This window comes from Thalassophryne amazonica, chromosome 12 (genome assembly GCF_902500255.1).
Source record: "Thalassophryne amazonica chromosome 12, fThaAma1.1, whole genome shotgun sequence".
NCBI lineage: Eukaryota > Metazoa > Chordata > Actinopteri > Batrachoidiformes > Batrachoididae > Thalassophryne > Thalassophryne amazonica.
This window is the reverse complement of record NC_047114.1, coordinates 65,286,115-65,298,512: the sequence shown is the minus strand read 5'-3', so window position 1 is coordinate 65,298,512 and position 12,398 is coordinate 65,286,115. Positions and strand designations below refer to the sequence as shown.

General features: G+C 43.0%; 1 protein-coding gene across 3 annotated transcripts in view; it reads right to left on the bottom strand.

The window, feature by feature from the left end:
• vwa5b2 (von Willebrand factor A domain containing 5B2) overlaps nt 1-12,398 on the bottom strand; it is a 37,503-nt gene that overhangs the window by 1,756 nt on the left and 23,349 nt on the right. For all 3 annotated transcript variants that reach the window (XM_034184118.1, XM_034184120.1, XM_034184119.1), the window contains exons 10-20: nt 11,996-12,198; nt 11,134-11,248; nt 10,813-10,998; nt 8,989-9,205; nt 8,563-8,897; nt 6,451-6,685; nt 6,051-6,371; nt 5,830-5,967; nt 4,708-4,833; nt 4,587-4,637; nt 3,243-3,348 (exon numbers count right to left, since the gene is read on the bottom strand). In XM_034184118.1, coding sequence (XP_034040009.1) covers nt 3,243-3,348; nt 4,587-4,637; nt 4,708-4,833; nt 5,830-5,967; nt 6,051-6,371; nt 6,451-6,685; nt 8,563-8,897; nt 8,989-9,205; nt 10,813-10,998; nt 11,134-11,248; nt 11,996-12,198 — 2,033 coding nt within the window. The remainder of the gene's footprint in view (nt 1-3,242; nt 3,349-4,586; nt 4,638-4,707; nt 4,834-5,829; nt 5,968-6,050; nt 6,372-6,450; nt 6,686-8,562; nt 8,898-8,988; nt 9,206-10,812; nt 10,999-11,133; nt 11,249-11,995; nt 12,199-12,398) is intronic.

Genomic DNA, 12,398 nt, shown 5'->3' with positions numbered 1-12,398 from the left:
AATGGAAGAAATCGGTTTCAGCTACAGTAGTGTTCAGAATCCAGGTTTAATCCAGGTTTTGAGTATATTTCTTATGGTTACATTGGAAACAAGGTACCAGTAGATTCAGTAGGTTCTCACAAATCCAACAAGACCAAGCATTCATGATATGCACACTCTTAAGGCTATGAAATTGGGCTATTAGTAAAAAAAAAAAAGGAGAAAAGGGGGTGTTCACAATAATAGTAGCATCTGCTGTTGATGGTACAAACTCAAAACTATTATGTTCAAACTGCTTTTTTTAAAACAATCCTGTGAATCACTAAACTAGTATTTAGTTGTATAACCACAGTTTTTCATGATTTCTTCACATCTGTGAGGCATTAATTTTGTTGGTTTGGAACCAAGATTTTGCTTGTTTACTAGGGTGCTTGGAGTCATTGTCTTGTTGAAACACCCATTTCAAGGGCATGTCCTCTTCAGCATAAGGCAACATGACCTCTTCAAGTATTTTGACATATCCAAACTGATCCATGATACCTGGTGTGCGATATATAGGCCCAACACCATAGTAGGAGAAGCATGCCCATATCATGATGCTTGCACCACCATGCTTTACTGTCTTCACTGTGAACTGTGGCTTGAATTCAGAGTTTGGGGGTCATCTCACAAACTGTCTGCGGCCCTTGGACCCAAAAAAAACAATTTTACTCTCATCAGTCCACAAAATATTCCTCCATTTCTCTTTATGCCAGTTGATGTGTTCTTTGGAAAATTGTAACCTCTTCTGCACGTCTTTTATTTAACAGGGACTTTGCGGGGGATTGTTGCAAATAAATTAGCTTCACACAGGCGTCTTCTAACTGTCACCGCACTTACAGGTAACTCCAGACTGTCTTTGATCATCCTGGAGCTGATCAGTGGGTGAGCCTTTGCCATTCTGGTTATTCTTCTATCCATTGTGATGGTTGTTTTCCATTTTCTTCCATGTGTCTCTGGATTTTTTGTCCATTTTAAAGGATTGGAGATCATTGTAGATGAACAGCCTATAATTTTTTACACCTGCGTATAAGTTTTCCCCTCTCCTGTCTTGAACGTCCCATTTTCCTCTGGCTTTCAAAGAGAAAAGCATGTTCAACAGGTGCTGGTTTCATCCTTAAATAGGGGACACCTGATTCACACCTTTTTGTTCCACAAAATTGACGAACTCACTGACTGAATGCCACACTACGAGGGTAGGCTGAAAAGTTCTAAGGCTGACTATGATGCAGTTGTTGAATTGAACAAATTCAGGGTTATTTTTCTACATAGTCTCCCTGTAACTCCACACACTTCTTCCAGCGGTGCTTGAGTGCTTCGATTCCCTTGGCATAGAAGCTTTCATCTTGAGAGTCAAAATAGTCCTCAATGGCAGCCATCACCTCATCATTGCTCTGATAGTGCTTCCCAGCCAAGTTTTTTTTCAGGTTTGGGAACAGACGAAAGTCCGAGGGTGCCAAGTCAGGGGAGTATTGTGGGTGATCTACCAGTTCAAATCCACACTCGTGGATAGTGGCCATGGCCACTGTTAACTTGTGAGCTGGGGCATTGTCTTGATGGAACAGCACCCCTTTCCTCAGCTTTCCTGGTTGCGTCTTTTTGATAGCCTCGCGTAACTGTCTCAGTAGGTTAGAATAGTACTGTCCATTTATGGTTTGTCCCTTTTCAAGATAGTCCACGAACACAATGCCCTTGGCATCCCAGAAAACTGAAACCATGGCCTTCCCCGCAGATGAAATGACCTTGGCCTTCTTTGGAGGTGGTGACCTTGGGTGTTTCCACTGCATTGATTGTTTTTTTGTTTGTGGTTCAAAGTGGTGAACCCAACACTCATCCTGGGTAAGAAAACGTTCCATGTAATTGGCTGGATCCTCTTCAAATTGCACCAAATTTGCCTTCGACATGACTAGCCTGGTGCGTTTCTGATCAGGCGTCAGAAGACGTGGCACCCACCGAGCTGACACCTTTGACATTCCATGTTCTTCATGCAGAATGTGTTCAATTCTCTCAAGGGATATTCCCACAGCATCCGCTAGCTGATTAATCGTCGATCGTCTGTCGTCCATCACCATTTCATGAACAAGGTCAATGTTTTTCTGGGTTGTGGCTGTTGCAGGCCGCCCAGACCTTGGGTCGTCTTCAAGGCTCTCTCTGCCCCTCTTAAATTCAGCTGCCCACTTCTGCAATGTAGATATGGAGGGAGCTTCATCCCCTAATGTAGCAACCATATCCGCATGAATGTCCTTGGGCTTTAACCCCTTCTTATGCAGGTACTTAATCACACCGCGATGCCAGATTTTGTCCATTTTTGCCGTTTCCTTCTACCATGAACTTCAAACTTGGCTATGAACCACAAACTATCTCACAACCTGGAAGAAAATAACACAGTTAGTCATCAGAAGAGTTGAACTTAATGCATGCCAAGTTTTATTGAAATTGCATTTCTCCTTCTTGGTGAGCCTTAGGACTTTTCAGCCTACCCTCGTACTGTTATTGTGAACACCCCCTTTTCTACTTTTTTTTACACTAATAGCCCAGTTTCATAGCCTTAAGAGTGTGCATATCATGAATGCTTGGTCTTGTTGGATTTGTGAGAATCTACTGAATCTACTTGTACCTTGTTTCCCATGTAACAATAAGAAATATACTCAAAACCTGGATTAATCTTTTTAGTCACATAGCACTACTATTATTCTGAACACTACTGTATATTCATACAAAATCCTTTCTGTGGGGTTGTGGACGCGTTACATGTTTCAGAATATAACCACTGTTACTCTCTCTGTCCTTTCGGTAGTAAATTCATACAGAATCCTTTCTGGTGGTTGTGTGGAGGAGTGACCATGTTATTTTAGTTTTAGAACGTAACTGCTGCAAAACAATCAAGTAAGAGTTCTCTGATTTAGTGTATTTCTGTATAGAAATGGAATGTTCTCACTGACAACCACACCTGCTCCTAATCCATCATCGGTCAGGCTTACACAATCCACACAATCCAGCAGGTTTTCAATTGATCTGTTGCATCAAAAGCAAAAGTTTGTCTTCATTATATGCCTTTTTAAACCAATGAGTTTCAAGATAAGATTTATTTTTGAGGAACTGGAGAGATGGGATTTGACTGTCTATTCACTCACTCACTGCATTTTAAAAGGTACATGCCTATGTTTTTTGGTTTTTTTTTTTTTCCAAGGCCAATGAATGTGTAGGCCTTGTGTCACTCTCACCTGGAGCCAAAGAAGCTCTCCAATGACTTGCTCTCTATCGATCGCTGTGATTGGGTATGTGTGGAGTCCGAAATTGAAGGGAATGTTGCAGAATATGCACTGCCCCCTATGTTAGAGCAGAATACAGTAAGATGCAGTATTGCTTCATTAATACAATAATAAAATGTTTTCTCACTGACATTAAATTACTTCTTTGCAACAGAGCAGTTTTGGTTTATCTCTTGTTCGAAAGCTTCCAGTGGGAATTTGCCTGTCTGTCCATCCATCTGCCTATGAGATTTGAATACACAACTCCCCTAAACCGGTTTATGAATTTAAATGAAACTTCACGCAGTGGTAGCACATTGTGCAAAGATCTGCATGAAGGAAAAGAAGTAAGGTCCAACATCATCATGGAGAGATAAATGGACTTTAGTGTTTCATTAATCCGCCATGACACTGACGCTTTAAGTGCAACTCCTAAACTGGATTATGGAGTTGAATAAACTTCACACAATGGATGCACCCAGTGATAAAGTAACAAGTCTGGGAACATGTGCTGGAGCCTCACTTCACCACATCTACCATGCCACTGGACCACCTTGGGTCCTGGATGGCAACCCCCAGGCAAACAGTCAGTCTATCCCTATGTGAAGATATGCATGAATGAACACAATTCTGGTCTGACATCTTCAAGAAGAAATACTTGGACTTTTGTTTATCTTTTTTTTTTTTTGACATTATAGTTGTCACATGCGTAGCCAGGTAAAATCCAGATTGAATGAATATATGTTCCAGTAGCTTGGCTGGTGGGGATTCTCCTATGGTTGACCTGGTGGAACAGTGGTCTTGTGACCTAGAAGTCTGGTGTTTACATCTGACCAGAACCCACCAAGATGTAGCACTTGGCTACAAATGGGTTTTGTTGACAGGATGTGGAATTTGACCACATAGTCACAGACAAAGGTTCTTAGGGGCACCTGTGACCTCGGGACAAGGTCAAAAAGTGTTGGGCAGGTAAGTAGCAAGGTGAAATCCACATTGAAAATATATTCTGAGTAGCTTGGTTTGAAGAGATTCCCCTTTGGCCGACCTGGTAGAGTATTCGTCCCATGAGTTAGAAGTCTTGAGTCACACCACAAGGTACATCACTCTGTCACACATGTATAAACAGACCTGTTGGTTTCTTGACCAGTTTGCTTATTCAGTTATTTCATCTCAAAAGATTCACTGCCACCAATACGTAATACATGCAAACAGTGAGTATGGCAGAGTGACTGCGAGCTTGCTCACAGATCTCCGGTTTGTAAAGCACCTTTCTAGACAAACATCTATACTAACCTGTGGACAGACAGCATTACTTACTGGCGTCCCAAGATGCAAGGCTGCAAGGGGAGGCAGGAGTGTCATCTCTGTCTATGAGGTACAAAGATTGTTGGAGATCCAAAGCTCCCTTCACAACAGACATGAGTAGTAAGTTGTCTACCTGCAGAGTTCCGTGTTTCGGCCATGTCTTCACCGGCTCGAGTGGTGTGTTTGACTTGACTGACAGAAACGGTCTTGGGTCTGCAGCTGCCTGTCTGCAAACTCCGTCTGTTGCAAAAATTCACACCTGCAGGCAGACACACACATATACACATAGACAGACAGCAGGAACACAGGAAATTCCATTTTTAATTATTCTGATTGTGCATGACCCACAACATCACAAACATCTCACCAACCACATTTTTCCAACAATTACTGGCATCAAAACATTCCCTATATACAAAACCACCACTACGTCATCTTGCTAGTACCAGGTTGGACCTGTTTAGCCTTCAGAACTGCTTAATTCATCGTGGCACAGATTCAACAATATTGTGCCCATGTTGCCACGATATGATCACACAGTTGCCACACCATTCCACCACCAACCTGAATCACGATTACAAGGCAGGCTAAATCTGTTGTTTCTTGCTGTTTATGCCAAATTCTGACCCATACCATCAGTCCTAGTTAGAATTATTACTACCAATGAATGTTAACTACATTCTTTAAAATATGTTCAGTCAGAAATTAATGTAAATGAACCCCATTTTATATGACATCAGTGTTTATTAAACTGTTCAAAGTAAAGGTTATTGACCAAAAATGATCCATAAAACTATATAAAATGTACACTGAGACATTTGTGAAGAATTTTTAATTAGATCAAATAGAATCATGAGGTCGTTGTCTGGGGCAGATAGGTGACTTCTTTTAGAAGGTGGGAATGGACCAGTGGTCTGTCTGAGTAGTTGCCAATCAGGAATCCAGGGCACTTCCGTATGGTGGTGGATGCAGCAGCACATGCTCCCAGACCTGACTAGACTGGACACTGGCCATCATGGACACCAATCATAGAAACTTGTACCTTACAAAAACATTTGACATCAAAGCTGCGGTTGTACCACCAGCAGCTCCTGAGACATAAAATCAATGGAATCACCCACAGACAAATTAAAATGAACTACGTTTATTTTTTTAAATAATTTAATTAATTGGGTGGATTTAGTCATGGAATCTGAGCCTTGTGTTTTTGACAAATCACTGTTCTGTTGCTGTATGTCATGGTTTGGTACCACACCTGTGTTTTGCGCTCTCCTGCTGTCTTTTGAGCTTTTTCTGGAGTTGCTGTCCGTCGTAATGAAAGTTGTGTACATGCAGATGATGTTGCAGTGCTTACTGGTCTGGATTGCCTTCATACGGTATCGTTTAGTCGAGCCTAAGAGACCATCAAACACAGAAGCCTTCATCAGTAAGCTGTACATGGTAGACATATATGTTTTTGAGCTCAGTAAGTCTCACCATGTCCATTATCATTGTCTTTCTCTGACATTTTCTCAAAGTCTCTTATGACAGAACGGGCAGTCAGTTGGTGAATAATCTCCACCCATGGTTTTTCTTCTTCACACCACTCGGTTCCTGTTGTCCCCTGGTCCCCACTGGTCCAGAGGTGCCCCAGGTCTACAGTGACTTCCCAGGAAACAGGCCTGCCGCTCAGCAGGCCATGGATGTGGGAACGGCACTGACCTGGTGGGGGATCCTCTGGAGGAGCAGCAGCGAAGAGGTACTCCGGGTCTGTGAAGCTGTCCCAGTCCAACGGAGAGGCAGGAAACAACAGTCCATCTAAAGGTGGGAGTGATGGAGTGAAGTCCAGAATGCAATGAAATAATATAGGAAAAGATGGTCAACATTAACTGCTTACTGGAGTCTGTGAGGCTTCTGCAAGACTTCCCTCTTGATGGAGGTTTTGTCTCCCCGTCACTTTCGTCCAGCCTTCCTCCCAGTGTTTGGTCAAAGGACACCCTCTCCAGAGCTCTCCTGAGGCGGTGCATCTCCAGTTCACCCTGAGGGGACGAGAAGCTGCGTGCTGCCATGGTTGAACGTGCCAAAGCTTTTTCTCTCCTACAAGACTCCCCACTTCCATCCACGTGCACATTCTGGTTTTTTATCAGAGAGAAAAAGGAGCTATTGGCTTCTGTTGACAGACAGAGTTACCTGTGAATATGACTTATGGGTTGTTGGAATATGCTTTCAGGGTTGAACTGCTTTCACTTAACCTGGGACAAAAAACATCAAGTCATAATGTATACTAAGTTCTTTCCTCTTCTCACCACAGCAGATCTGATATGTATCTGCATGTTGATTTGGCACAATTTTTACACCGGATGCCTTCAATGACACAATTCTATATTACATTGGGAATTGGTGCAGGAGGTCTTGAACTGGGAACCTCCTGTTCCTGAAGCAAGTGCACTGACCACTTGGCCACCATGGTGCCTCTGTATAGGGTCGCCACAATATAAAAAAGATCCCGATACAGAGCTGCATCAGGATTTGGGACAAGTTGTGCGCCGGAGGCTCTTCCTGATGCAATTCCAGTTCTATCCAGAGAAACACACAGCTCCTGGTCTTCTAAAGCAGTCTTCCAGGCAAGTACTAATCAGGACCTAGACTGGGCAGCTTCTGAAATCTGATGGGATCAAACGTACCAGGAGCAGATTGGCTGCCTGGGTCATGATTCATACTTTCAAAACAGTTTTTGATGCCATGCAGTAGAGATAGTCATGGAGCAAGACGATGTTGTGTCTGCATTCCATCTGCATGCATAAATGAGAGGTTCAGGTCTAAAGCATGGTATAATTTTTTTTTTTTTTTTCAGAAAAATTCGGAAAACACATTAGAGAATGCACATACAGTATTTCCATAAATGAAAATGAAATATGTTCAAATTCTTTAATATTTTGCACATTGAAACTTACATAGACAGCCAAGTTCATGTTGGTCTCAACACAAAAAAATTAGTGGTTTTGAAGATACTGGGTTTTGCATCTGAACCCTTCCAATGGAACTTTTTTCTTCCCAGAAGTCATTGGTTGTGAGTAGAAAGGTTAATGTGGTGCACAGTGTAGTTAAACAAATTTGACCTTTTGGTGCGGTGAACCTTTGTGGCACTGGTCACATTTTTCTGTGCAAGGATGTTGCAAAGTGTCGTATTCACAGTCAAGTCTGTGGTCATGCACTGGCAAGGTTGGGTAGGATTACTTTGAAAGAATACATGTGGATTACATGTATGTATGTACATACATTTGGATTACTTGTAATTTGATTGCTTTTGAATTACATTTCAAAGTAATCCTACCCAACCCTGTGCACTGGTACAGTGCTTCCTCACACCCACGACACTGCGTGAATGCAGCAAAGCACTGTACCAGTGCCCCCAGACTTGACTTGTCCTGACTGTGTACATGCTGCAACACGTTTTACTGGAGTAACACCAATACCTTTGCAGAAGAGCAAAAGTCTAAGTCTTCTGGGTCCTGATGCTTATTTGGATACTATCCAGTGACCTAAGGTGACAACTGGATGGCTTTGGAGAATCTGTGGGTACAGCTGGAATGACTGTCAAATGAACGCTTACTCACGGAGACTCCAATGATGAGTATCACATAATGAGGGAAGATCAGCTATGACATTCTTTTTGCATATGATACTTCTCCAGGCATGATGCAACAACGCACAGGCGCCTGGGTGTTGAGGATCTCAGCAGGAGAAAAGGCCAAAGAGATGTCCATATTAAATCTAGCTGCAGCACAGAGATAAATACTTTTGAGAGGTTGAGATAGTCTGTGTGGATGGTTGTGGGACCCAACATATGGTGTGGTGACGTACTGCACCAGCACAAACTCCCTGACCTGACCTGGGTTAATGTGAAAACAGCTTTACACTCTTTGGCAAAATTGTTATTTTACATTGCAAGAGGTGACATTTTGTAGCTCGGTGGAGATATGTTCTCTTGAGTGCCCTTTGTTGTTACCTGTTTGGCTCCATTGTTAGGGGTTTCAACGAAGAGGTTTTCTTGCCACACTGAATCTGCCCAGCGGGACAGGGATGTTTGCTGTTCTGGAGGGGACATTTTCTCAAGATCTTGGGGTAGCGAACCTGTTTCCATCAGGGAACCAGAGTGTGGTTCAGAAAGAAACGACCTGCCCACAGACTCAGAGATGGATGAGGTGTGTATGTGTAAATGGGGGTGTGTTTGCAGACTTTGCTCGCTGCTGAGGGAGCAGCGGGTGAGAATATACTGATCCTGAATATATGAGCTCTCCTCAATTCTTTTCCTCACATCACTGGACCAGTTCATCTCTACACCTAGAGTAGAAAAAATTCTGTTAACCATTAATCACTGTGGCACACTATGCAATGGTGTACACACTGTTGGCTCTGGTGATGGTTGTCTGACCTGGGCTGGTACAAGGGTCTGTGTCTTTTGCACAGGAAAACTCTGAGGAAATTTCTCTGGAGATCTCCCTCAGTGCCTCGTCCAAGTTGTTGCCTTCTGCACATGTAACTACAGGCATGAGCTCTGAGGCAGAAGGTGGAGAGAGCTCATCATTTGATGGACCAAACACTGACCCAGTGGAGTTGCGATGTATGCCTTTATAGTCCCGGTCTTGAGGCTACAAAACAAGACTTGGGTCAAAGTTGTTTTTTATGTAACAACATGCACAGACACCCAGAAGCTATTTGTAAAGATGAGATGATGTATCTTATACATATAAGGAGATGTGATGTAAGGTGGAGAGAGAGAGAGAGAGAGAGAGAGCTGGCAAAAGCCAAGGAAAATGTGTATAGTGAGCTGGACATGAAGTTAAAGGCGAAGGAAGGAGAACGGGGCTTGTACCAATTGGCCAAGGAACTGAGCTGGAAAGGATGTGCAGCAGATTGGAATGGTAAAGAATGCACATCAAAATGTGCTGACAAGTGAAGACATTACTGTATATTGAGGAGGTGGAGGGAATATTTCAACATCAACATCTAAAATGAGAAGTAGGGAAGGTTAGATGGTGTAGAGTGAATCAAAGTGTGACAGATTAGTAAGGAGGAAATGATGATGCTATGAAGAGGATGGAGAGAAGAGAAGAAGTCCCAAATGGCATACCAGTGAAGGCATGGAGATGTTTCGGAGAGATGGCAGTGGAGTTTTTGATTACTTAATAAAATTTTGGAAAGTGAGAGGATGCCTGAGGAGTGGAGAAGTGTAGTGATACTTTTTTAAGGGTAAAATACAGAGCTGCAGCAACTACAGAGTCGTAAAGTTGATCAGACAGAGAAGTTACGGGGCAATTGGGAAAACTAGGCTGAGAAGAGAGATGAAGATTTGTGACCAACAATGTGGTTTCATGCCGAGACAGAGAGTGCTGATGGATAAATATGGAGAAGTCCAGAAGGAGTTACATTGTGTGTTTGCAGATTTCGAGAAAGCTTATGACAGAGTGCCTAGAGAAGATTTGTGGTATATGAGAACATCTGGAGTGGCAGAGAAATATGTGAGGGCAGTGCACAATATGTACAAGGACAGTGTGACAGCTGTGAAATTTACAATAGGACTGATGATACATCATCGTAGATGCATTCAGGGTGGAGGCGGGACTACATCAAGGATCAGCTCTGAACCCTTTCTTGATTGTATTGGTGATGGACAGCTTGGCGGATGTGATCAGTCTCCATGGACTATCATGTTTGCAGATGACATTCTACAGTATAGTGAGAGCAGAGAGCAGGTCGAGACTAGCCTGGAGAATTGGAGGTATGCTCTGGAGAGAAGAGGAATGAAAGTAGATGGGAGCAAAATGGAGTGCATGTGTGTAAATGGGGGAGCATGCTGGAATAGTGAGGGTGTAAGGAGTTGAGATGGTGATGGTAGATGAGTTTGAATCTTAAGGGTCAGCTGTTCAAAGTAATGGAGAATATGGAAGAGAGGTTTAGAAGAGAGTGCAGACAGTAGAGAAAGGTAGCAGGAGTGAGAAAAAGTGAGACACGATCAAAAGCCTTAATTTGATCATGTACAGAGGAGGGAAGCAGGATATATGGGGAGAGGGATGCTGAGGATGGAGCCACTAGGCAGGTGGAGAATAGGAAAACCACATTGGAAGTCTATGGATGTGGTGAGGGAGGACAAGCAGGTGGTTGGTGTCACAGCAGAAGATGCAGGGGACAGAGTGAGATAGACACAGATGATCTGCTGGACCTGCCAAAAGATGAAGATGGTGGTAATGTACCTCACCTCTGTCTTTTTTGCTTTGAAATTTGTCAGATCATACAGAGTGCAGTATCCAATGAGGCAGTTTCCAGGGTAGAGAGGAGGAATTTCATTGGGTGAAAGAAGAGCTTCCATGTTTTCAGGCAGGTACCAGTCAATCCGTACATCAGTCAGTACAGGTTCGAATGCCTTTTTCAAGCACATGATTAACTGTGAAGGTAGACTGGTTTTAGTACTCACATGTTCATAAGATGATTAATTTGTTGATGATTAATTTTAATCTATCCCATAAAATACACCCTGAATTGATTTCTCCATTAGATGGCAGCACCGCCCTGCACTGACCTTGGGCTGCAGTCTTTCCGCACCATCCAGAAACACTGTCTTTCCTCCTGTCAATTTGGCCACGCCCTGCAGGAGCCTCCTGCAAGATTGGGTACTGAGGCCCAACCCAAAGCATCTGCACAGGACATAGTTACATTTGAATTATAGCCAATAAAAGAGAAATTACAATTCATTTCTTTCACTTGCTGTCTCTCATGTACCTCATCTGACTGTAAAGGTCGGTGCCATACAAGGCGTCACTGTGTGCACAGCTTTTATTTGGGCAGTTAGTGCAATCACAAGCCATTTGCTCAAATTAGAGTTTCAAAAGAGCAGCAGACAAAATCATTGAGAAGGCAGAGATCAGTCAGATGCTTTTTGAACAGTACTGAAGAAAAAAACAAAATCAATGATTTGAAAACCAAGACAATGAACCATTTGGATCTATGGGAGTGAGGGATATGGGTTTTAGTGGGGTGGGAGACGACAGTTTGACTGAATTTGAGATGACAAAGAGAAACCTGTACAGTGTTGCAGCAAGACAGCATTGGAGAAAGTCAGTCCAACAGGAGAATACTAATGAGAGAGAAAAAGTGTAATGGAGGGGCCAGGGGAAACCAGACGGATGTGACCGTGACTGCAGAGCATAGCACTTAACGGGATTACTGGGTGGGGCTGAAAAATATTATCCCTTCCTTCCTTCCTTACACTCTCCCTTCCACATATTTGTCACCTTATTCTGCCTTTCATCACTGCTTCCTCGTCACCTTCAATGTTGCAGTCCTTGGTACCCAACTGATAATTCCTATTTTGTCCTTGATAATTCTCTGTTGTATAAAATTTTAAGGATTAACTATATAATTGGCGTTTTGGAGCTTTGTACCTGCCAGCGCACGCGTTTCTGCGGACCAGCTCCAGCACTCTGGACACATAGCCGATCGTCCCGTCTGTGATTATAAAGACCTGACGTGGACACGAGCGCTGCATGGGCTGTTGGTACACCCAGGATAGCGCCCCCAGCAGGTTGGTGCCTGGCATGTCAGCTCTCATCCTCTGGACGTACTTGTACGCCTGCATCAGAGTGACCTGTTGCATGCATGTGCATAAACATCAAAAACGGAAGGGTTAAAATCGCAGATTCAAATGATTCGTAGTTCATTCCACCTCTAATAAGTGTCATTTTACTTTTAACACTCAGCGATTAATCCAGCACAGCACTGAAGTTATTTCTCGCAGTTGATTATATCAAACATTAGAGCACTCTATAAGATTGAAAATACACTTAT